The following is a 27,448-nucleotide window of genomic DNA, read 5'->3' as shown; positions in this document are numbered from 1 at the left end:
AGGTGTACTCATGTAATGCAGGCCCGTAGGAAGCAATTTCAGTTGGGGGGGGGGGGCACAGCCAAACATTTTCAGATGGGCGGGTCACTATCAACTACCAAAATTCCTTGACAAGCAGAAAAAAAGGTCATCAGCCATTTTTTTTAAGGGGGCACATTTAGCATATAGTAGCTAAGTTTTCTATAGTATTCTATATAATGGCCAAATTATGGGGGGGGGGGGCACCCCCCCCCCCCCGTGCCCCTCCGGTTCCTACGGCCATGCAATGTCATGTATAAATGACCTCCGATGGCTATTTAAAGTTTGAAATGGTTTAGAGATGCTACTACGTATACTACTCTGATATACAATTACAAATACAAATATTTTATTGGCACAAACACAATTACAGTAATTGGTAAAGGCCCATACAGAACACATTAATAAGTATAATAATACAGTAGAACACAACTAGAATACAAACAATTGGTGTAGCAAATAATGTAGTGTACTCATCAGATACTAGGTGATTCATAACAATGTAGTTACTCATTTATAGCTAGAACATTTTTTCTAATATCAGATATATATAAGCTACAATGAAGCGCATTGAAGTGGTAAAATTTGCCGTTTGATTGGAAAGTTTGGGTATTTCTTATTGAATGTCAATTATACTCCATTCCTACGATACCGGTGGTTCTACGGTACCGGGGTATCCCTTTATTTATAAATTCACTCGCTATAGGCGACACCTAGCGGCCAGATATTTTTAGAGAAAGATTGGTGATACCTCGTTGTCATTACTATATAACGACACGCCCATTTCTTTAGAAACAAGAAACAAATATTCGTCGTAATGCTTTAGGATACGCCACTCTCTGCGACTAGCAACATGATTTACACTGAAATATAGATTTTATGAAGTTAGAGGAGAGAGTTAGAGACCCCGCTTCTGTAAAACACGTATTGCAAAGAATATTTGCACATAATTATGAATTCATCGTTTATTGGAGTTACCACAACACATGTACAATGAAGCGCATTGAAGTGGTAAAATTTTTCGTTTTTGATTGGAAAGTTTGGGTGTTTCTTATCGAACGTCAATTGCTACATAATGGCACGCCCATTTCTTTAGAAACGAGAAAGAAATATTCGTCGTAATGCTTCAGGACACCCCACTCTCTGCGACTAGCAATATGAAGTACACTGAAATGGAGATTTCATAAGGTTCGAAGAGAGAGTTAGAAACCCCGCTTCTGTAAAACACGTATTACAACGAATATGTACATAATTATGAATTCGTCATACTAACTAATGTTATTACAACACATGTATCGGTCGAACACGCGTTTACTCGGTGCTTATGTAGACTCTGTCAATTTGATTGGCTATTATATTTATGGACTACCTGTTTTACAGGTATTCGAAGAACCATTTGACCGTCGTTTTTCCTTTCTAAAGAAATAGGCGTGTCATTATATGACAATTAACGTTCTAAATAAAGCCCAAAACGTTCCATTCAGACGGAAAATTTAAATTTACCACTTCAATGCGCTTCATTGTACTATGAGCAGGGTACATGTCGTGCAGCAATAAACTGCATTAACTTTTAAATTCTTGTCAACAACTTACAAAGCTACGAAGAATAACACTAATAGCATGGCAAATACTGTAAATTCCTAAATATACGCGAGGAATAAATTATCGCGTAATTACGCGAGAAGCACCGCTCGCGAAATAAAATTACTCGCTTTTATTTTTATGGTGCTTTAATGTATGTAAAATCTCTAGATAAATTACCCATTCGCGAATGATTATTCTCGCGATTTGACGCCCTTGGGCCATTTCGCGATATTAAGTACTCGCGAAAAATAAGGAATCTACAGTATGCGAATTTTAAGTTATAAAACTGGATTCTTGTAACTTGTAAATACATTGTATTTCAACGCACTACTTAACACGGAAAATTGGCTTTGTTTGTTAATGTGAGCATAGGGAATCTTAATTAGTACCTAATCTTCCTATTTTTAAGAAAAACGTAGAAAATAGCTATAAGTTGACTCTCCCACAGTCATTTGAAATCATGTCCTAAATTTGCCTGAACCACGTGTTTAATGTAAAATGTAAACATGTAGTAGACCAGCAAGCTTTTCTGTTCATTCATTAGATTGTACCATTGTTCGCGGTAAGCACTGCCTTGCTCAACGACGACAATATCCATAAAAGGTAGATTCCTCGACCCGTTTAAAACTATTCTTCATCTGATTAAAGTGATTTCATGACTGTTCAGCACAATGGAAAGGTTTGAAATGACATTAGCACCATGCAGTTTCATGATCACTAGTCCATGAATAAAAGGGGTGTTCGATTAGGCTATTGTATTTTGTCGCTGTTGGATATAAATGGGCTAGATCCCATTGTATTACAGCAAAGATGGATATACAATGTATACATGGGTAGATGTTTCTTTGGGGTCCAAAGTGGGGAAGTTTTTTTAAGTAAGATGAATAACTCGGTAGTGTTGAATAGTTTAGAGAAAACATCCCCTCCTTGGGCCTTCGGCCCTTGACGGGAATGTTTCTCTAAGCTATTCAACACCATCTCGTTATTTATCCATTACTTAATCAAGAGTCCCTTGGCCGTTAGGCCACAGCGCTCACCTGAGTTCATAATCAGATTAAAAATTGCAGCGTATCGAGGAAAAAAGAGCATTTACTTTGTAAATTTGTTGTGTAAAAAATATCTTGACAGTGGCACTATTCTACTAACACATAATTTTATAGTTGCATGTATGTAATTTTATGATATCACCTCTTTTTCTGAAATTTTAAACTATATTCACTCAGTTTGGTAATTACTGGTTTGTCTTCATTTATCATTAACCATATCAAAATTTCCTTATTTGTTAAATAGACAAAGGTCTTGTTGAGCTTTAAGACTTCATTAAAAAAAAAAATCACATTTCTCTCTTTCATATGCAATAGACAGTCAGCAAGAAAATGTTTGTTGTTTAACGTCCCTCCTGAGAATTTTTCTCTTATATAGAGAGGCCACCACTTGCTGGTGGAGGGCTGCAAATTTGGGCCTTTTCTTTCTTGGCACTAAGGGCCATTGAGCAGTGAGGGATCTTTTTCGTGTCAACACCTACTGCGACACAGGACCTCGGTTTATACGGTCTCATCCGAAGTAACGGTCTCCCCTTCCCGCAGTGGGATTTGAACCCACGACGTAAGGATCAACTCCTTGTTTTGCGAGTCTAGAGCAAACGCTCTAACCACTGCTCCACAGCAAGAAAATGTAATTTATCTTCATCTGGAATTTTACCTCACCGGTTAGTGCCAACTCACCAAACTCTCAGGTAGGACAAGATACTGATTTAGTAAAATACCGAAGGACTTTAAAGATGAAATTAAGGCTGACAATGATAGCATTAACCAAAAACTCGATAGAGTCTTGTTATCGAACGATAATCTGGAAATTAAAGATGATAAGCTAGAGAGAGAAAACCAGGAACTTCGGACGAAGGTTAGATATCTAAAGGATCAGAGTAGAAGGGAAAACGTAATGGTATGGGGGATACCAGAGGAAACAGAGAGAGGGGAGATGATTGTGAAACAAAAGTCAGATCAGTGTTAAAAGATATTCTTGGTGTACCTGATGCAGATAATGATACCGCCCTTTCAGATAGAAAGGGGGCACGGACTTGGAAGAAAAAAGAGAGGTGCTGAAAAACCAAGAGGCATTATTGTGAAATTGAATCAATGGAAGCAGAAGCAAGGGATACTGAGCCCAGTTCGTGAAAATCTAGACAAAGAGAACACTACAATCTGGGTGAGTGAAGATTACAGCACAAAAGTCAGAAAAATAGGAAAAGGCTCCTGAGCCATTTGCCTGGTATCAGGAAAGATATAAAAATGCTGCCCTTGTATATGATAAAATAGTAGCAGGGAATCCTATTTTCCGTTTTGATACAAGCACAGAAAACCTGTATGAAGTAAAAAGTAATAGAAACAGGAATCCGCAGCCTGATTTCGTGAACTACAGTCCGAGTTTGCAAATGCCAGTGAGAGGTCACATCTAGGAGATGATCAAAACGAAGGAAATATTGGCTAACGGGAAGGCCGAAGCCTGGTAAATATGGTCATATATATGGAATAGTGGATTGGGGAAAATAAAAGAAAATGCACATGTATATTTAGCTTTATAAAAAAGAGATTTTTTTCATTAATCTCTCCAATCCAACAATGCTACATCTATCCAATGCTACACTGAGTTATTAAAGTTAGTGAATTTTATTTCCGTTTTCCCCAAATAGGTCGGTGGTCTGTTTCAATATGATAAAAGTGTTATCACTAAGTATATTGAGTATAGTTTGGAGAAATACATCATTATCTTGCATACAAGGCTTGCTCTCGTGTCAGCTGATGATTTACTTCATTGTCTTTGAAAAATTTTTCCTGGAGAAATTTTACAGGTAATGCAATTAAAAAAGCATGGTGGATTGAATTGCGCCTGGGATCATCCAATCGAACTATTGCATATGTTACCAATCAACCTTTACAACTCAGCCAATCAAAGCTTACCATTTATTAGCCTATCAGTACTTATCGAGCATGTGCAAAATATTATGAATAAAGTTCATCTATCTAGGTTTCGTTTACGTTTTGGGTAACTGCTTTGTTAGGTACATATGGATGTGTTAGGAAACAACTAGATTGTTTGTTAGACCACTCAGCTCAGGGACCTAGTTCCCTAGTGTGTTTATGACTAGCTATACTGTCTTGATGACTTTAGCTTACGTCTAGAACTAAAAGTAATACAAGTATCGTTATGACTAGCTATAGTGTATAGGTGACTTAAGCTTGTGTTGTGTCTCTGCTATTTTAAAATGTTTTGGTAACTTTTCAAGAGTTATGTTTTGGTAGTTGCACACTGTTTCGGGAAACAAGGGGGAATGTTTGTTTAAAAACTCAGTCTCCAACTTTAGGAATCCCCAAAGTCTGCAACTTTACGATTTTACTTTTGGGAAATAACTAAATCACCCCCAAAAATTAGGCATTTTGTTAGGTGATTTATTAATTTATTATAGTTGAATTTTTTGTTATTATTTGTAACATGGATTATTTTGTTTATTAATCATTATATAGAAATTAACTATGAAAAGGAATATTTTGCGGATTTTGGGCAGTTTTCTGATCCTGTCTTTGTAGTGTCATTGTTGTTATTCAGGTTTACTTGGTTTCATCTTAAGCATGATTCTTAAGAAGAAAATCAAAACTGACACAATTGATAATTCTTTGTACCTATTAAAAACGTCACAGTACCCTATGTTGATAATGAATTATACAAACAAAATATATAGTTATACCTTTATTTGGTTTAATTTTCTCGTCCCATAAACCAAATAAATTTTTCTCTGGTGTATAGGGGTTCTTTAATTAATGTTAAAATTCAAACTGCTATATAGGGGCAGTTATTTTAGTTTAAGAGTTGTAAATTAAATGCGTTTAAACATTTAAATTAATTTCATTGCAACGTGTATTGGTAACGATCCTCTAATAAAATCAATGTCCAAATAACTGAATCTCACTTCCATTCTCAATGATCGTGTAGTGTAGGGTGGCGCCGCGAGAATTCCATCGGCATAGAAAGCAAGTGTTTTTGACCTGCCTAGATGGCCTAGCGGTCCCTGTACTGTACTGCTAGGAGATAGTTAACGTAGTATTAATGGAATTGAAAACATGTTTACGGATTTATGACAGGCACAGAAGTAATCACCTCAACCCCAATAACTAAATTAAATAAATAAATACGGGTTCGAATCCCACTGTGGGACGTGGAGACCCTTCCTTCGGATGAGACCGTATAAACCGAGGTACCTTGTCGCAGTAGGTGGTGGCACGAAAAACATCTCTCACTGCTCAATGACCCTAAGTGCCGAGTATAGTTAAAAAAATTGCAGCTCTCCATCGGCAAGTGGTGGCGTCCCCATACCAAGAGGGACCTTTAACAAACAAACAAACAAACAAACAAAAATAAATAAATTAAAAAAATAATTCAATAAAAAAAAAACATTGATCGACAGTAGGTGGATTTATGTGTTGTTATTTTGGGCGCCAACAATAGCGTCTTTTTTGATTCATTAATTATTTTATCCAAAATTTGAGAAATTATGAGAAGATATTCCAGTGCAGACTGGCATATTGATTGTTATTTTAGCCATCATTTTTTTTTTTTTTTTGATCATTATGTTATATTCCAGTCTTCAAATTTCACGAATACATCATGCAGAACACAGAATTCGGAGATGCATATCGTTCCTTTTTCTTTGGTATACATTTTACAGAATGACACAACAGGATGACGATGGAAACGGAATGCTTGCTAGAGTTTGTCCTTTTTCATTGCTTGTGAATAAATATAAATGACGTTTAATTTTCATTAGTTGCCAAGTTAAGGGAATGCAGATTTTTTTTATTCATTACTTTGCATTCGTTCGGAGAAAAATTATAAACACAGGCCATTTATTCAGACTGAATTGAAAATAGGAGTGGAAAATAATAGAAACATCCAAGGGAGCACCCATTGAAGTAATATCGATCATAAATTACTCATATTTTCTAATATAAAAAAAAATTCATATCAAGAATTCAATTAAACCTATTATCATTTCTGATGTCAAAATATTGTCTTGTTGATATAAAAATCATTTTCTGATATAAGGTAATCACTTTCTGATTTAAAATAAAGTGTGTGTAGAAAGCTGACAGTATCAAAACCAGTGTTTGTGGGCGTTTGAACAAGAAAATCCTCCAAAGTTGAAAAAACCCATCAAAATTGTGCAACAAAAAGAAAATCCCACTAGAATGAATAAAACAGAATTATTCTTTAAGCCCATCCTTCAAGGGCCATACAAAACACAACAATGCATTGCACTTTACTCTGTGATGATTTGAAAGAGTGCTTTCGAAAGTAAGCGTCAATGAGCCAATAGATTTATTGAAAAGTAACGTGCAATTTCATTGATTATTTTTGAAAAAATTATCTTTGAACAAATGTTCAAAGGGATATGTGCGTGTAATTTGACAAGTTTCGCTCGCATGGGTGAAAAAAGAATTCTAACGCTTTCTTTTATCGTGCTAACGCCTACTGTGACACATGAATTCGGTTTTGAACGTCTTATCCGAAAGACTGGTGACATTCACTTCTAATTCCAGGCGCTTGGCAAAGGAACAGTCATTACCTATGTTTAAGTCTTTGGTTTGACGTGGCGCGGAGAATCGATATTGGGGCCTCCCGATCACGAAGCGAACGCCCTATGCACCACTAGGCTACTGAGACCGGTTTTAAAGATAATAAAAGCGGCTGAATGGTAAACAAGTTACTCAATAAATCCAACTAAATTATAACATGGATTTTCTTCCCATAAACTATTGTCGAAGAAAATAATTCCAAATAATATTTAATGCAATTTTTCACATTTTCAGATCTCATTTTTTCAGGAGATCAAAATATTCGAAACATTAATATGAGCACCTAACCCGGGCAAGGGAGAGAATGCTTAAAACATGGTTTGATTGAATTTGTTTGCATCCATGTAGATAATTAATACATTCGAGAAATTTATCGATTGGCAGGCATGTTCACGAAACTTTCCTAAGATATGACCATGGAATGTTCTTAAAAATCCCTTGACAAGCAAAAAAAAAAAAAAAAAAAAAAATGTAGTTTACATCTTGACAAACCCACTATACCCCCTTTATCCTCCTTGCTTCTACACTTGCTGATAAATAAGGTACATACATAACACAGTCTCTAAGTTAAGTACTCATATTTTACTAGTAAGTATTTCAGACGATAATATGATTTAGAATTGAAATGTAAATCAATGTTTTGTGTTTTATCTTGTGGAATATTAGTAGACGTTAGCTTTACACTTTTTAAAGGTTAGCTATGAATTTTGTATAATCGAATGACATACTACTGTTAAAATTTATTAAGAATATGTCAGCGATGAACGATCTATTAAAGCTTAAATACATTTTTAAGCAATGATCGAATCGATGAGTAAGGACGTGGGTAGATTTGTTAATCTGGGAAGGTTTTTCTACTATTAATATTTGGACATTTGAAGAAAAAATATATTAAAGTATTTTTAAATTTTTCTAAAGAAACTGTATATGGGGTTGAAAATTTCAAACTTATTTAGTAATACCCAGAGAAAAACTGTGTTGGGTATTTTTTGATTGAATATTTTGAGACCTTGGGCTACGGACTACACAGAGAGTATTTTTCATTTAATGAGAAACCATAGAAAAATAGTTGCTTGTATCAGAAAATATTTGTTAAAATTATCATCTTGGAGTTCACATGTATTTAATAAACCGTTTCATTTGGATATTAAATCAATTTATACAAAAATCCTGTGGAATTTAACGTAATAAAACAAAAACTTCATATAAATTCCCAATACGAGTAAAATATGAATTGTCAGAACAAAATAATACATGTCAGACTTACATGTAATTGGTGTTTTGATAACAAAATATAGTCTAAGACCATCTAAAGACCAAGAATTAGCTTTAATTTAGCATCCAAAAAGGATATAATTTCATGTGAGCACTATACCATTAAACATCTCTATTGTGGGCAATCATCTTAAAGAAAATAAAATTGTATAATTAAATCTTGGGCATTTTTTCTTATTATTTTGGTTTTCTATAACAGTTCACACCACTTAGTTTGGTATTTGTAATACCATGCATAAAGATCAATTGTCTTATGTACTTTGCACTTTCAATGCCTAATGGAATTCCAGTTCAACTAATTAAGGCATTATTGGTGTTCAAACTATAATGAATAAAAGCAACAGGAGCTGTAATTGAATTAAGACATGATTTTTTTTTTAAGTGGGTGGGGGTGGCGGGGGGTGTTACGGACAATATTGCTTCATTTTTTAAAAAAAATTATTTTAATGTAATGCATACAGCTCAAGATGGTCATTCAAAAGGTGTATCAGTATATAATTTATGATCATGATCATATGATGCAATTCATAAAAAAAATTACAAAAACATGATTGACCATTTGAAGTTAAAAAAAACATAATAGTACAATATTTATCCATAAAGAGTCAATAGTTTTTTAAAAATTTTAAAATACCAATTCAGTGACAGTAGATTGGATGGCGCAATTATAAGAGTGAAGGTCTCACTTTGTTCTTAATTGCAAAGTAAGGCGTTGATCCTTATGTTTTGGGATCAATTCCCACTATGGGATGTTAAGACTGGTGATGAGAACAAATGAACCATTGAAGCCCATTTTCAGTAGATGCAGGCAGGAAAAAAATCTCTTGCTCATACAGAAGTACAGTTATATGGTCTGTAAATTTGCTAAATTTATTTGTAGAGTCAGAAGCCCTTTTGTAAGTAGGATTTGTGTGGCTAAATATTCTTTTAAAAATGTTCCAATGCTAATTATTCTAAATGAATTGATAGTATGTATCACAAGAACGAAAACTTTACCATGTATATTTAGAAATATGTTGTGACACAAACATATCAGGACAGACTACAGAAGCAAGCCTTTAGTTGAAAAATGTTAATTATCAGACACTTTATCGTTAATAACAGTGGTATTTGTATTTAAAAAAATTGCATTTGTTCGAATAAACATGTTATTGTAATGTAGTTATTGTATCAATAATGTGCATGTATTTTTCTGGAAGTTGTAATAAAAGGGCTACGGACTAAACAGGGCTACAGACACCAATCATTCTTCTATAGCTTTTATTTTAGTGTTAGCGCAAAAGCTATTTATTTCTGTTTTTTTTTTTACTTTACTGGTAACTGTGAAGATATTAGACAAGAGCATGATAAATTATACATTCTTTTGTTGAACACAAACTATTATAAAATACGGGGCTACGAACTATACAAAATATTACACCAGTATGGAAAAAGAAAACCCCAAAATGTGCACATATTTTACCATATGACCACTGTATTTTTCTCATTGTACTTTTCTTCTTAAGTAAAATAAACTTTTTAAAAACATTATATTTGCTCTTTTTTGCTAGAAATTATGCATTTATTCAAACATTGATAAATCTTAAATTATATAAGAAAGGTATATTTGCACACATTTATTCATTCTTTTTCTTTTCTGTAAAAAATAAACTTAACCAGAATGATTTCTCTATAATAAAGTATATTTATTGTAGAATGTTTCATTCAAAATAATTTTTATTAACCATTTTTATAATGTAAAAAAATCAAGTGCAACAGCATAACGCTTCAAAAATTATGAATCTTTGACTTAATTCTGTTGTTTTTTCAAAGATACAGCTACTATAAATATGATATCATATACCAATGGAAAGCTCTAATTCTTATCTCTGCAATGCAACAAAAGATATTTAGATTAGATATAACTTAAAAGAGTTATATCTATATAACATCATTCGGGTGGAAATGGGCACCTGATCTTGGCCAAGCCCTAAGTTCTTTTATAAAAAGGGCCCACATTCTCGCTCATTCATTTTATCCACCATATTACATAGAGCTAACGGAATTTATCGATAACAATCTGAGATAATGATGAACAGGGATAAAACCATACCGGCAGTTTCAAGTGCTGGAGCATGAATTGAAAGAAAACAAGAGGCCCATGAGTGACAACAGTTACCCGAGTAACTATGGCCCTTCTGTTCTTCATCAACAGATTCCTTTGCTCATATAATCTTATGTAAAACTTCGATCATATGTTATGACCCAATCCTCCCCCAGGAGGTCATGTTTTTGAACAAACTTAAATTTACACTACCTGCTGATGCTTCCTTATAAATATGACTGATCATGGATTTGTTGTTCTTGAGAATATGATTTTTATAGACATTTCCTATAGATTCCTATGTATAATTTTGTTCCCCTGTTGTGAATCCACCCTATCCCCAGGGATCCCAAGTTGAAAAATCTTTAATTTACACTATCTGAGGATGCTTCTGTATTAATATGACTAATCATGGCTTTGCTGTTCTTCAGAAGAAGATTTTAAAAGCCTTCTCCTATATATTCCTATGTATAATTTTAATCTCCTGTTGTGGCCCCGCCCTCTTCATGATTTGAACAATCTTGTATTAAAAATTATTATTGAAGGAGCGTAAGGATGTTGTAGCTATGTTTTCCAAAGAATAGCAAAATTATTGCCCCCCTCCGGTTCCTACGGTCATAGGGGGCATTTTTCCAGGCCTGTTTATTGTGCCACGTAAACATGATATCGCCAATACTTTAGTAGTTCTCTGTATATATTGTAGGTCAAATGGGGAAGAAGAGATAAATGTATTCGTATCATCTGTATGCTCGGTGTTGTGAAGGTGTATACTAAAAGGCGACAAACATGAATTGTACTTTTTAGTTTTATTATTGATGTCTCTGGTAGGAAATAACCATCCGGTCGGTTGATTATTGGCCATATATATTTGACTTGGGAGTTCAATATAGTAAAACAGGTACTTTTTAAAAAAATCTTGTAATATATGAAGTTATAAATTTACATCTTGAAGGCAGTCAGACAACCTGTATAATGTTTTCTCATAATAATTATGTCCTACTTTTTTGACCCTATATTCATTAAAAGCAGTCAATATCAGGATGCGAAAAAGGCGAAAAAGTAAATGTTCAAATAAGAACGTCTAAAAATGCCTGTCACGTCACAGATGCTGAAGTATTTAAAGCGAAGAAAAATAAGAAGTGTTATGTCTGCCAGTTTGGAATTTTTGGATTTTAATTTTATTTGGAGCAAGGTAATTCAAAATAAGGTAAAGCATGCAATATGTAGGTTTTCATCAAACCATTCAGAAATCGTGATATTATCTCTCTCTCTCTCTCTCTCATTGACTTTATGCATTAGTGCACTATTATGATATCGTGAACTTGCATATTTTTTGTTTTATCGTTTATGAATGTATCTATATGTCACTTGTGAAATTAAATATATCAAGGATTTTGTTTTAAAAATTGAGAAGTATATTTTACATAGGTACTCATATCGCATGAATAGGGGTCAGTGTGCATCTTACTGAGCAATGGTACAATTAAATGACCTTTTTGCACTTGAATTGTAACTCTAAGGTTAATCACTTTGATCTTTATCATATTTTATCAGATGTAATCATGGCAATAAATATAATGTTATTTTATGTAAAATAGTTTGAATAATATGTATCATTGAGTAAATCATGCAAATTAATGCGCAGTAATCATTGTGTGACCTTTTGGCACTAAAAAAGTATCATATTTGGGGTATTAAATATCTAAATAGGCAATAATATATTTTCTTGTACAAGGTTTTATGACTTTAGTGCTGATTGGTTGGAAATACCATGTAGTTAAAAATAATGAAATAAAAAGTTGGGTTCAATGATGTAAATTTTTAGATATTGGTCAAATATGCGATTTTCGGGCAAAAAACAGTGTAAATTTTATCTTAACTTCTTTAATATTTTTTCATTTCTTTGCAAAGTCTTTTGAGTAAATAGGTAAAATTTGTTCTAAAAATATACTCTGAAACCTATATTTAATATTCCTGTCATGTAATAACGGAAAAATATTCTCTGAGTAAAATATGTGGGGCTAAAGTTCCAAGATATTAATCGTAACAAATGTGTAGATTCGAAGAGTTTTCAGCAAAATATCCTTCCACCACAAAAAAGTCCCCCAGAAATCTTGTTTCTTTATGACTTTGTGAACAATTTTTAAATTGAATATTGTATATTTTGCTTTGTTAAATTTAAATATGTTGTAGAAATAGTTTTTAAGTTCAAGGTTCTGACCGAACTTTTCTTAAAAGCTGACGAGTGGCATATCTTAAATGAAGTAAATGAGTTATTGGTGTGAAATCCATTGTGACGTCATAATCAAATCAAACTCGATTTTTCTCGTACTTTACGGCTGTATTTGAATTTTGTAGAAAATGAAGCATTTTCATGGAATTCAATTTGAAATTCTGTCAAAAGTAATCCCGATACCTATATTTAATAAATTATTTTAAAGAAGAGGCTACGGACACACAAATTACCAAAGAAGAGGCTTCGGACATACAAATTACCGTTTTATGAGAGACTGTAGGCAATCTATGAGTAGTTGTCTTCATTTTTCATTAAAAATGACAGTTTAAAATATGTTTTTTTAATCGTTTTTACCAAAAAGTTATGCCACAATGCATCTTATTTTACCAAGCTGTATTCAACATTAAAAGGAATTCATTTCTGCTGCTTATTTTTTTCAGAAATGATTTTATGTCAGATCATGATATGAAATAATTTTATCACAGAAAACAGATAAAATATAATTTCAATCAAACTTGCATCAAAGTACATATGGTTATAGATGCAAGTTTGATTGAAGTTATATTAATTCAGTGCTTTAAAAAATTATCCATCAAGTTCCCCGAGGTGTACATATGGTTTTAGTTATTCCGCTTCATTCATCCTTTTTCCAAAAGCAATTCAAAAACTTTCTTTTCTTTTTATGAAAAAAGAAGTGGGTGCACGTGCTTCTCTCCAAATATGCCCCTGGCCATTATTACAGGACTTTGACATTTGTTCTTGAAACATTGTGAATGGAATGCCATTAAAAAAATTTGATGAACAGCTCAAAGTTAATGATGAAGCAAGATTCGTATCATAATTTCAGTATCATGACCATGATCTTTCAATTATTATCTTGCTGCAAGGTCATTAGACACCTGGAGATTGGAGCAGTTTTAATTCATTTAAAGGAGTCCAAAGCCATGACTTGATATATTTTCTCATTTAGCAGTGAACTTGACATTTAAGATATGATTTATTTGTGTAGTTACGAATAACGACACACATACACTCATCTAGAACAGCATACTGGAATTTGAATTAATTCCAACCAAGGGTTTAGGGGCAATGAATCAGACATGATTTCAACATCTTGCTGCCCACTACAATCTCAAGTTTGATTTAAAGCTGAACACGATTTCTTAATATAATTGTTCGCCAAATTCTTTTATTCAGTCGTTATATCTGAGGGCCACTATATAAGCTGTTCACTTAGTCACTGTTCAGTGTAATCAGTTGTCACACGTGTAGAAGGACGTATGCTACAAAGTAAAACACTCGGAAGCGACAAAAAAATGTGTGATCTTACACGGCAGGAGAGAAAGATACTAAAAAAACTTCCAACAGTTGCACAGGTCAGTGCAATATACAAAAAACACAAATACACGTAAAATACGATAAAATGTAAACAAAAATTATATAAGGTAACCATCACGTCCATTCCTCACAGGTTCCCGTGACAAGAAAGCAGTCAGGTGTAACAAATGAGAAGTGTATACCCCAGTGCTGATATCGGAGATAGTAAAATTAATATGGCCTATGCCTATTTACGAGTCGTGTTCAGCTTTAATTCCAAACAAGGATTTCAGAGTTATAGCCCAGACTACTAAGTATATTTTACTATCACAGTGACTTTGAACTTTGAGATATGAGATTTGAGTTAAAATAATGACACCTCTATAGACTTACGGGCAACAACAAATTGATTTCATTTCCATATTTGTGCGGAATGTATGTCCCGAACTCAATTTTTGTAACAGATAGTGAGCTAGACAAACAAATACAGTGTATTCCAAACCATTATGTATCCTTTCTGATATAAATAGAAATTAAAGGATGACACCATTTAAAGCGAGCCCAGCGAGCTCTAATGACGTGTACATACAGGAAAAATTCTGGTTTGAATCTACACATTGTTCAAAGAAATATGAGACACTTAAAAAATTAACTCCAAACCCTCTTTGCGTGCGTGGAAACATGGTGGATTAATCTTAGCAACGACTTACCTGGGAAGAATTGAATGCAATTCCCTCTGCCATTGCAACGATAAAACTTTTCTGGTTTTGTCAGGATCGTGACGTCACACAAGTCTTTAATAAAACATCTACTTACTGTCTATTCGGACAAACAAATTTATTGTTCCCCTCGATAGCGACTAAAAGTTTCTATTTTGGGGTGAAAATAGACTTGCTTTTGTTCTCATAGCCAATAAATAGGTAAAATTAAATTATTGATTTGGACGAAGGTCTTTGAGCTTGAGTACAAATAAATCAGGATACACCGGAATAAATATATAATAACTGATGTGTATAATTTATGTTCTAGATACAAAAAAAGAACCAAACACGAGATAATACATCAATAACAATCCAAGTCCAATGAGATGCATTATTGTGCCTAAAGTGACCGAGGCATCTTACTTAATCCTGCAGTCTTGTGCAGACTAAGCGTATATTAACGCAATATTAAACTTGTTTGATTTTACTAGTTTTTAAAATGTTTTGAAACAAAATAACCTTAAGCTGTTGTAAGCGCAGCAAGCCGCGCTAAGCGCTGCTCGCTCTATGGACTAACGTGTAAGTACAGAGGAAATTCGGAATGAGATCCGTACCTTCCCAGAATTCTTTTGCCGCCATGATTCCATGCAATAATGACGAATAACAGGCCTGCAGCTATCGTGCATATTTAGTTCCTGCAGAGAGTTTAAAAGAAACAAAATAATCACATGTACTCTACAACTCTACAACGCCTTTCATTAAAAAACTGCACTAGCCTAGGCCTGTTTAGACTCCGTTATAACATTGCAACTTACATACATAATGTGACGTCATAGTTTATAGACTGTGTCTTGTGCAGTTCGATTTTTGAACGCTGTTGAAGAGACGTACCAAAGTTACAAGTGTAGGCTTGATGGTACAAATGCGCTCACCCAAATGGTCACATCGTAAATCATATCAAAATTAAATGATAATATCTTGTGTAAATACGTTGTAGTCCGTGTTTAGATCCACCAAAGGCTACCGTGACGAAAGTTGAAGATAAAATTTGTCTTCATATCGAATGCTACATACAAACTTGGACTAATACCTTATTAAATTTGTCAAGATACTAACGATTAAAAACCAAAAAAGTTTGATCAAGTGGTTTATTATTTTTTTAGTTGATGTGTGCATGTCATTATTTACGCAGCTCTGTTTTGCAGCATAACAAGCTCCGCCCACAGCAGTTGTATCTCCAGTTATTGTACACTTCAATTACAAAAGAAAACCACCGCAATCATGATACAAACGTTGATAAATATTTATCTTTTTATCTTCAACAATGACTATGTCAAATTTTGTCACAGTATGCTAAATTTATTAAAGTTTCATCTGATAAAAAAGTTGTGACATTTATAATTAAAATAAAGCTTTTCACGACTTATAGTCTTTCTCCCAAAGAAAAGAGCTTGTTTTGAAATTTTACTTTGTAGTGCATTACTTCTAAATTACTACTTAAGGAGGTTGGATCCTGCGTTCAAAAGTCTTAAGAATTTTCTGTCAAGTACATTTTTAGTATCTACACACATAGCTTAGTTAAAAATCAAAAAGAAAAAAATGGGGGTCAATACGCTTCTTTTGGCGCTACGGTACACTTAACATGACCCTTTTGCACTGTAATTGTGTCTTAAACATAACTTTTTCCGAAGTTTTTATTTTTAAAATTTTTTATCCAAATCAATGGGACCAAATATACCTTAATCTATCTTTAAAAGACACATTAAAAATTGTGATTAAGAAAAAGTTTAAAATTGCTTCACATAATCAATTATTTGACCTTCCTGTACTCAAAAATGTCATTTATCTGGCATTTAACAAGCCAGAAAATTATTCGAAAGTCTTAAACTTAAGTTTAACTTAAGTTACCAGAAAAGAAAACCAAAAGTGGGGGTCTATGATATTAATTTTTAGATATTAAAGAAAAAGTTTTAATTTCAAGTTAAATTCGGGTCTTTTTTTTCCTCGATTTTCAGAATATACTCGCTATATTTGTCACAATTCATATAAGTAAATTTAATAAATATTTCAGGATCAGCATAAAAACATTTCACTGCACAAAATGCCCTCATGGAAAAAAGGAACCCAAAATTTACAGTACTGTAAATACTTCGAAAGAGAAAAAAATGATCATTTTCTTCTAAGAAAACCTTCCGCCACAAAATATAGTTCCTCACTTAATGCTTTTTGTATGGAATTTATTTGTGGGCATTTACTTGGATATTGGTTAACTTGCATTATAGAATTCAAATTCAATGTAAGAACTAGAATATGATGCAGAATTCTAGAAATAAAGGTCCAGACAAAAATCTGCTCAAACACTAAGGATCGAACTTCTTTAATTCTAAATATGAGTCACATACGATATAAATAAATAAATTATAGATTTTATTATTTATTTCGGAGTTCAAATTCTATGAAAGATTGAAATGTACTTATCATTATCTACAGTATTCAGTTATACACATATTTACTTGTATAATAATGGGAGTTTCCGTCCGTCCATCCATCCGTCCGTCCGTTACACTTTGAGCTACCAATTTCTTGTCTGCAACTCTGCTTATACCATTGAATTAAATTTTTATGAGACTTTCACAGAATCTTTCTTACATAGTTCCATTGCGACCTCCTATTTTACTTTTTGATCGGTCACATATTTCGAGTTTCCCACAGCAAAACATGAACAGTCTCATTTTTTTTTGTAAACTCGGGGGGGGGGGGGGGGCGGTCTTTCTCTTATGTACATCTCCTCCTATACCACTGAATAAAATTTAATGATCCTTCAATAAAAACCTCATTACATAGTGCCATTGTGCACCTCCAACTTCTTGTTTTGATCGGACAGATACTTGGGCTTTCCCATAGCGTAAAATTGGACTTTGCCATTATACTCATATGGAAACGGGGGTTTCATTTTGTGAGCTCAGTACTCACAGTTCCTCTAGTTTATTTCAAAATGTCTTTCAAAAGAGAAAAATATATTATCTAGTCAAATTTCTCAATTTTCAATAGCCTATTTAACTGTTTTCCGACATATTTGAAAAAAAAAATTACCACCAATCCTTATTGGATAAGAGCAAATTTGATTAACCAAAATTAGAGGAAGACATGGTACTTAATTAAATCTTTGATTCTATTTTAGAAAGGAAAGGATTAAATACAAGCACCGGATCAAATAAATATCACGGTATTAGTGCCTTTGGCTGCAAGTGTATATCTTAGTATATTTGAGCAATATACAGGGAAGGGCTTGATTCCAGCCAAACTGCAAAGTCACATTAGTCAAAATTTTAAACATATCTATTTATTCTGAAAAAAGATCTTGAATTGACTACTAATGATACAAAATTTCTTAATCGTATGATGAAGCTAGTATCAGCAAATATGTTTTTAATACATTATTGATATAATTGTATGCTTCATCAATTGCCATGTTAATAACTGATGATATAATGTTCACAGACAATACAGATTACGTCATTTACGGATAAAACTCTAAATCATTTATAGCCTTCATAGTAACAGTTTATTATGAGTAGGTCAAACTCAGCTCCAACCGTTCAAAATGTATGGCCAAGGTAAAAGTTTGCTAAATTTTTGGAAAAAATAGATCAAACTTGAAGGTCAAGGTCAAGAGGTCAAATATGTTGATACCCAAAGAAAAGTTTTGTCACAAGGAATACACATGTGAAATATGAAAGCCACCAACCATTCAAAAGTTAAGGGAAAGGTTAAAGTTTTTGCGGACCGATAGACAGACAGACGGACAGACAAAAAAATATCCGACCAAATCTTCGATTAAGGGGGCATATCAGATTTGTTTGAAAGTATGTATGCATTTTTGTCCTTTACTGATTAAAATGATACAGTTGACCTAATGCCTTATCAAGAGTGCTGGGTTATAATACGTTTTAACATGTATGGATGTTAGGATGCCGTTGTTTTACAATACACAAATGTCAATTAATAGCATTCACTTGAAAGCTCTTCCGGTTTAAATGTTCCTTAAATACACTTGTTTTTAGCACACACATACACGCAACAGGATGACTGTCTAAAGTCGAGTTTCACACAACTGGTATAGTATCATTTACTACAAGCATTTTTATATTAACGTTTTTTGCTTGTTATTTCTTTTCAATGACATTGAAAATCTACAGTCAAATGATTGAAAACTTAATTAAAGTTTAAATTACTTGTAGTTCTTTATAAATTTCACTCTTCCCTGTCTAATGGAGATGTTTTGTTGGTTTTGAATTGATGTAATGCTTTCATCTGAGAGTATATAAGCTGATCTCCCAATGAAATTAAAATCTGAAAATCTCCAATGTGTAAATCCGTTACAGGCTGCACACATTGAATAAAACATGATTAAATGAAAAAAATATTCAAAATAATTCTTAAACTTAACTGCAGGTGTATTTTGTGCCATATCTTTTATACTTGATGCACATTTAAGACAATATATACTAATCATGACAGGAATCAGTTCAAGTTCTATCACTGAGGATTTTAAAGGAAAGGTTGAAAGGCTCTTAGCATCATCCACTGTGTTCAGTAAATAAACATATGAACTCGCCTACTTGCCTAGCTGCAGATCTTTTACTCGCTGGTCTAAGAAAAAGGATGGTATGTTAGGAACACACTGTTGGTAATATTTTCAAATAAACGGAAAAATAAATCGAGAAACAGCGCACGTTTTCGTGCATAATAAATTTACGCTATTTCAATCTCTGGTCACCCATCCCTATTTTTTTTTCAGATCAGCGAGTTACAGATCTGCAGCTATAGTACTTGCCATGAAAATCTTAGTTAAAATGGCCATTTGAAAAAGAGGACGTTTTTCTAGTCAATTAAAATTTCTTAATTAATTTTATAATAGCCTATTTTTCAGACGAATAATTTTGATAAAGCCCAATGAAATTAAGTTTTAATTTCTTAGCAATCCTTATATGATGAAAGCAAATTTGATGCATCAGATCAAACAGAGTCATCCAATGATAATTAATGAAATTAATATTAGCAATTTTCTACATTTTAATTGAGTAGGGAAAAAAGTACTAGCTTCAATAGAGTTAAACAAATTTTCACTATATAGTGTTGACATTATATCTAAAGTATATTATTGTATGATTGAATAATTCCCATCTCTCTGATTGGCTGAGATCCAGCAATGTTAGAAAAATACTACGTTATATTGACCTGCACGTGACCTTACATATCAATATAAAGAATTATTTATTCTACATTGGACCAAAAATAGATAGGGAAATTCCAAATTGATGCATATAGTTTTGGAAAGTTATTTCACTTCCAAGTGACTTCCACTCATATGAACATAACATTAAGGCACATAGATTCTTGGGTGAGGGGTGGGGGTGGGGGGTTGCAGGAGGCCTGCCCCTCTCCCCACCTTTTGAGAATGTAAAGTTTTAATTTAAATTTTAAGGATAAAAGTTTCAATAAAGCCCCCCTCCACTCGTTTATGGACCTTTACATCCCACCAAATAAAATTTTGAGTTGGGAGAATTCTTTTCCTTTTTTGGGGCGGGGGGGGGGGGGGGGAGGGGTAGTCAAAGACTTGTTTTCAGGTTAGTTGTCATTTTTTCCCTTTTAATGCCCCCTTTTTCAAAATCAATCCTTTGCATCTAAACTAGAATTAAAAATTCCAAAATAATACAACTGTTTTTTTAAACCCCGTTTCTCTCATTATGTTCGGCTAGTACTTCAGTAGATGTAAACAAGTTAGATGGCATGGATTGCTTAATGAGTGTGTATCATTTAATCATTTAATCATATAAACAATTATTGCTGGTATTCGAGGTCAATACGATGATTTAGCCACCTTCGAAGTACAATACTCACCTCGCCCTTCGGGCTCGGTGAATATTGTACTCCTCAGGTGTCTAAATCATCGTATTGACCTCGAATACCAGCAATAATTGTATAATATTGATAGAAAATGCTAGCGTGGAAAAGTTGTATGTTTTATAGCATGTGTCAGAAATATATAATGTTAATAACGTATTTTACATAGGATACTAAGTGACAGCAGGAAAACAGGTGACAACTGTACAAGTTTTGGTAAATAATGTCAAACTTTTTTTTTTTCTTAGATATTCATTCGTTTTACTAAAAAAGACTAAATAAATTAATTAAAATATTCTTGTGATGCAGGCATTTGTTGTTATGACAAATACATGTTTTTAAAAATCATTTTCTTGACTACCCCCCCCCCCCCCCAAAAAAAAAAATGTCATGAGATATGAATCAGGGTAATTGCGAATTATGTGGATGCCCTTTTGTATGAGAAAATTTACTTCAAAATCTAATGAGAATACTAGTATGTTGTGATTTGCATGTTGCATGACTAATAATCAATAAAAAATGTTTATCGATATTGCCCTCGGTTAGTTCACCATCTATCAAACCCTGACATCTATTTAGGCATTGTACATGCGAAAGACACCATTTTATTATAAATATACAAATATTGTATAATTTTCCTAAATTACCACGGAATTTATCCTTTAAAATCTCTGGCACTACTTCAAGAAATCATATTTAAATGAACATGTATGTTGTGTTTCCATATTCCTTACATCATTTTGGGTAGGGATATTACCCACAATTCTCACTATGTTTTTGGAGGTCCGTTGTTGCTCTGCTCCCGATTTGTATTGTCTAAATGGACTTTGAGTTTGAATACTGTTCGTTATCTCCATATTTCATGTTAGGGTACTTTTCTGTGTCAATTCTCTGTGCCCATTTGATGTCATATTTTGAGTCAACTTGCCTACGACTCTGCAAAATGTTTGCAGTTTTAATGTTAAAAAAGTTGTGTGTAATTTTTAGTGCAGATTATTACGCATACTTCTTATTCACCAATAAAAAAAGACGTATTAAGTGCGTATATTTCTGCAATTTTTATGAAGTAAATTACATGTACTCTTATGAAAAATTTAAATATTTACTTCGTAAAAAAATGGTAATAATTACGATCGTAAACATGGACTGTTGAGCTTTCTAGATCATATAACAGCAATTAATACCAATTTCAAACATTTTTCCAACTATCTGATCGGGCATGTACCAGTTGAGATAAATGATATGACAAAGTGAAACGTTTGTCTGTATCAATCAAGAAACTGTTGGACTGAATTTTCCTTCTTTAAGGCGTTTTGAAGTTAAAGATTTTTCGATCCTACTTTTTTGTAGGTATATGTTTTTTTTTAGGATACTTAAGTCATCATTTCGTAAGTTCTATGGTCGATACAGTGACCTTGTCAGCAAATACAATTTATCGTTGGGTCGGATGCTGACTGACGTTTTTCGTACTAATTGTTGGGCCATTGTTTGCGCGCTGGGTTGTCGACGGGTTTTTCCGTTGTTTCCCGATCGTGGCGGGGAGCACACGGCGGGTGTGACCGGTCGGCAGGGGATGCTCACTCCTCCATGGCACCTGATCCCCTGATCTGATGTTTGTGGGTCCGTGTTTGCTCTGCTCCTGTTTTGTATTGATTGATGGACTTTTGAGCTTGAATACTGTTCGTTATCTCCAAATATATTTCATTAAGGTAATTCGGATTGAATTAATACTTTTAAGGTCAGACGATACGTTTCTTAAATATCTGTTTTGTCCTCGTATTGTGTGGAAAATATTCAAAATTTTAATTACCTTCGGATTCCTAAACGGGTTTCTAATTGTCTTTAAAAAATTGAAACGCTAAAAAATGTGTTATTGGCTAACTAAGTTTTTTTTCCAGAAGGATTTTATAGAAAACATCATCCTCTGGTATCTTGCACAAATACCTGGTAAGGTACCTCAATTTTTCACAATTAAACATGTTAAAGTAGCAATACTTCAAACACAAAATCTGAGAAAAAAAATTATATATTATTGAGGAACGTATCGTCTGTCCTTAATGTCGTGACTTTTTATGGCAAGCCTGACAGTGTATCATAATCATACTCTTTTAAAGTTCAAAACATTAACAACATTTATACCTTTTCATAACCTTTACATAAAGAGCAAGAGCCACTTAGGGCCTTTAATTTCTGAAAAATCGAAACTGTTCAGTTTTGGTTGAAAATGCAGTATTTATAACTTGGACCCTTGGTGAATGTGTATCTATTGAACATGACGTAATTTTCTCTCTAATCAATGCATTATGACGTCATAAAATGCGTCATTTTTCCCATATCCTGTAAATTCCCTTAAAAATGGCCAAAATGTGAGGATTTTTTCAACATTTCATATAGAGCACAACCTCTGATCCAAAATATGCAATAACATAATGAAAGATCTGTTTCTGAAGATCTCAAAACATGGTTTAATTTTTGGATCGTGGGCTGTGGTCATATTTTAATTCTTTGATGAAGGTAGTTAAATACGCATGTTTTCTACAAAATTCAAGAACATTGCATTGTCTCAAAGCCTGTTTTTCAATAACTGGATTCTCAAAAAGAAATTTTCTTATAGTAAATGAAAGCACTAAGTCTCTTCTTTATTTTGATATATGAAATGGGACAGAAGGTGACAGTCAAATAATTGATATAAGGACAGGGCCAATTTATGCATAAAGTGAACCTAGCTCGTTGTAGAAATTGTATTTTTTGAATATTGTCAAATGATGATATTTAACTTCTTTTTTCTTGTGTCCCATCTTTCTCATTTGAAAAAAAATGTTGAAGTTGAAGTAGGTAAAGCAATTTAGTCTGCTTTAGACAGAGCATATTCTCATTTTAGATCTTACAAGATCAACATGTGGTGTATTGAAAAAAAAACCCCCATATTGTTCATTTTTTGGGGGTGTTGGTGTGATTTGAAAGCAGTAGTCATGAGATTTGGCTCTTCTTCGGTTTCGCATAAATATAATAATAGTAATATTTTATTACTATATGAAATATTTTTGATATAAACATAGTTTGATTGTAAAATACTTGCCTTAATTAATTTTAACTGCTGAAATATTTTTTATTACAATTATTTTTCTTAATGATTTTTACTATAACCTGATGAAAAAAGTCTAACTAGGTTAATATTCTACACAGAGGCAAAACTATTGAAATGTTATGTAAAATACACTCAGTATCAAATGAATGAGGTGTACTAATCTTTCTTGAAGCTTGCAAAGGTTATCTTATCGATATCTTCCGAGTCTTTCCAAAAAGGAATGTTAAACATATGAGCAAATGCATATCAGCTGCACGTAGGGTAAGTTAACAAAGTTTTCATAGTGCAATACGCTATAAAATTTACTACACTAAAACAAATTTTATTTTGAAAATCGCGATTAACAACATTGTCAGAATAAACACATGTACATGCGTGTAAACTACAACATGTGTTGAGTGTTTTACTCAATCCGGTGCCATTCATTATATAAAATGGAAATCTAATTAATATTGATAGCAAAATAGATGAAAGAGAGACCTGGGACTTAATGCATTTGTGGGACTTAATGCATTTGATCTACAAGCTTTACATGAGTGCTTACAAGCTGTCTTGGGACTATTATAGATATATACAGTGAAACCTGTGTAATCCGACATGCACTGGGGGACAAATTTTTTGTCGGAATAGATAGGGTGTCGGATTGCTCAGTTAAAAAAACATAGAAAATAGTAAAATGGGAATGAAATTTAACGTTGGAATTTACAGTGTGACGGATTGCACAGGTGTCGGATTAGACAGTTTTCACTGTAATAATAAATTTAATTCATTTCGTTTACGGATGCACGCTAAAAGAATCTTCTGTATATTCATTTCTTACTGTATATATATATATGTTACAGTTGTTTATGAAAAATAAACTCTAAATTGAAACATGGATCACTAATGAGGAAATTCTACTATGTTTTTTTTTATTCCTTTTTCAAAAATGTCTATTGCTAAAGTTATAACCTCACGTTATCTAAATAGAGCAGTGGAGTACTATGTCCTTTATACTATACTTTGTACTTAAAATGACAAATGTAAAGTCATGTGATGCTAAAATTTATTTCCATGAAACTAATTTATATAAAAAAAAAACTTTTATGAAATATAGTTCACCCTCATGTCTTTACATATATTTATATAGATAGGAGATAATTCTGAATTTACGCACCTTAATTAAAGTAAGCTATGATGCCATTCTAACTAGATTGTTTTTTTTAATAGCAAATCATGACATGAATAAAAACCGATCTAAAAATTATATATACATTTTATTCAGGATGGCGTTTTTCAAGTCGGTCACACAAAGAATGTGTCGGTGGAAACAAAAGTACAAGAGATATTTGATAGTCGTCCTTGGAATATACTGTGTGTACCATATCCATACTATTTTTAACCGAGAAGTGGAATACATCTTTATAAACGAAAACACAGGGAAGAAATGTGAATTACCTAATTTAGACGCACATGACAATTCCGTCATGAAGTTTTTTCACCGTTTAAATCCTATTCAGTGCGAGAAATCGGCGGATCTCGTGTTTGTTGATTCTTGGGGTTATTTGCAAGTAAACCATACTGCAGTATCTAAATCAGGTCACGTAGCTGTATCTTGTAGTTACTCGGTAATAAAACGCAAAGGAGATTATGATGTTGAAAAAGAACCGGAAGTGCGCTTTTTAAAGCCTGTGTATGTTCGTGCTGATTTTTTCCTCGTGAAGTGTCAAACTGATAAAAATGCGATAATATATGAAAAATTACATCACAGCATTGATTACAAATCCCGAAGGCGGCAATTAAATTTTCTAAATGAATCGAATGAACAATTAAATGTATACATTTTTGGGTTAGATTCGCTTTCTAGATTAGCTGCAGAAAGAACAATTCCACAAACTCTGCGATATGTTGAGCAAAATCTAGGAGGGTACATCATGAAAGGGCAAACAAAAGTTGGAGTTAATACTTTCCCAAACTTGATAAGTCTTCTTACAGGGAAAGTTTGTTATTCAAAAGAATTGCCCTCATATGAAGAAATATTAGATCCTTATCCGTTTATATGGAAAAATTTTAGTGCTTCCGGTTATGCTACACTTCTTGCCGAAGATTCACCTGGAATGGGTTCATTTACTTACTGGAAGGGGTTCAAGGAGCAGCCTTGTCTACACTACATGAGACCATATTATCTTGCGATGAAAAAATTTGATTTGCCCGATGTTAATAGTGGTTTACTAGAGTGGGAAAATAGCAATATACGTTTTCTGCATAGCTCAGCTTTGTGTATAGGTAACACACCTAAGCATAAAATATTAATGAAATATTACAAACAATTCATAGAAATGTATGCTAATACAAGAAAATTTGCATTGAGTTGGCTAACTGATCTAACTCATGAATATGATAACATAGTTCAGTTGGCTGATAATGATTTCAAGTTATTCTTTGAATGGTTGAAGGAGTCAGGGAAATTGTCCAATTCTATACTAATACTGATGAGTGATCATGGTATAATGCAGAATAAAATTAAAAATACAATCGCTGGAAGGACTGAAAATCGTATGCCTTTATTTGCCATCGTTATACCTCCCCACATAAAATCCAAATACCCTCATATTCACATAAACCTTAAAGGAAATACTCAGCGATTGACAACTGTATTTGACGCTCATGAAACACTAGTAGACATTTTAGAAAGTAACTTTGTGCGCAGTATAGAGTCAGTAGAAAAAATGAAAAAGCTTCCCAGGGGAATAAGCTTGTTTAGGGAAATCCCAGAGAGGCGATCATGTAAAGATGCAGAGATTCCAGGGGATTACTGCGTGTGTAATTCCTACGAACCAATGAACAATAATGACAAGATTTCAAAAAACTTAGCACAGTTTTTAGTTTCTTATATTAACAAAGATTTAACTAAACATAGGGGAAAGTGTGCGAAACTGAAACTCTCAAGGATAAAAGACACATATTTGGTAAAATCCAATTTACAGCGCCGTAAAGAAAAGGAGGAATTTTCTATACGAAATTTGTTTTTTCAACCCGATATGGGAGGGAAAACTTACCTGAGTGTGATTGAGACTGTTCCTGGACATGCACTTTTTGAGGCAACAATAAGTTCAAGTGGGTCTTATGACGTCATAGGTAGAGTAAACCGAGCTAACAAATATGGCAACCAATCGTCATGTATTCACGATAAACTTGCCGAACCATACTGCTATTGCAATTGAGCATCAAGAACAGACTCACTTTATTTAAGAGATTCTAAAAAAAAAAAAAAACTACGTTACTTAAGTACTTAGGAATTTAAACAGTTGAGATAGTTTGAGGTTTTAAAATTCATGACTGGGTTGAATATGCAAATTTTTGAAGAAAATAAATATTTTATTAGTGATAAGGTATTTTGTCAATGTTCAGTACTTAAATGGAAGTAATATAACACATCTACCTTTTAGACATCGAGCAATATGCTAAATAAAAATATTGGAAGTGTTAGACTTTTTTTAGTTTGGATATATATAGGAAACAATTTTAATGGTATAACAATATTCTTTACACTATCGTAACAGGATGAAAGTGTACATACACGGGCTCGAATATGTGCTTCATACAATGATATTTCCCAAAAATCATTTT

At 33.1% G+C, this 27,448-nt stretch overlaps 1 protein-coding gene across 1 annotated transcript; it reads left to right on the top strand.

Annotated features, from left to right (window-relative positions):
* Positions 1-18,930: 18,930 nt before the first annotated feature.
* Positions 18,931-27,209, top strand: LOC133202549 (uncharacterized). The gene is made up of 2 exons (XM_061338387.1): positions 18,931-18,961; positions 25,104-27,209. The coding sequence occupies exon 2, from the start codon at positions 25,105-25,107 to the stop codon at positions 27,040-27,042; it is 1,938 nt and encodes a 645-aa protein (XP_061194371.1). The 5' UTR covers positions 18,931-18,961; position 25,104; the 3' UTR covers positions 27,043-27,209.
* The last annotated feature ends 239 nt before the right edge of the window (positions 27,210-27,448 follow it).

Source organism: Saccostrea echinata, unplaced genomic scaffold, assembly GCF_033153115.1.
Source record: "Saccostrea echinata isolate AGI-Se365-2 ecotype Australia unplaced genomic scaffold, CSIRO_AGI_Sech_v1 ptg000047l, whole genome shotgun sequence".
Classification (NCBI taxonomy): domain Eukaryota; kingdom Metazoa; phylum Mollusca; class Bivalvia; order Ostreida; family Ostreidae; genus Saccostrea; species Saccostrea echinata.
Note: the sequence above shows the minus strand (reverse complement) of the source record. Positions and strands in the feature narration are given on the sequence as shown.

Coding starts and splice junctions, on each gene's coding strand:
- LOC133202549 (XM_061338387.1), top strand. CDS start 25,105: ATGGCGTTTTTCAAGTCGGTCACACAAAGAATGTGTCGGTGGAAACAA.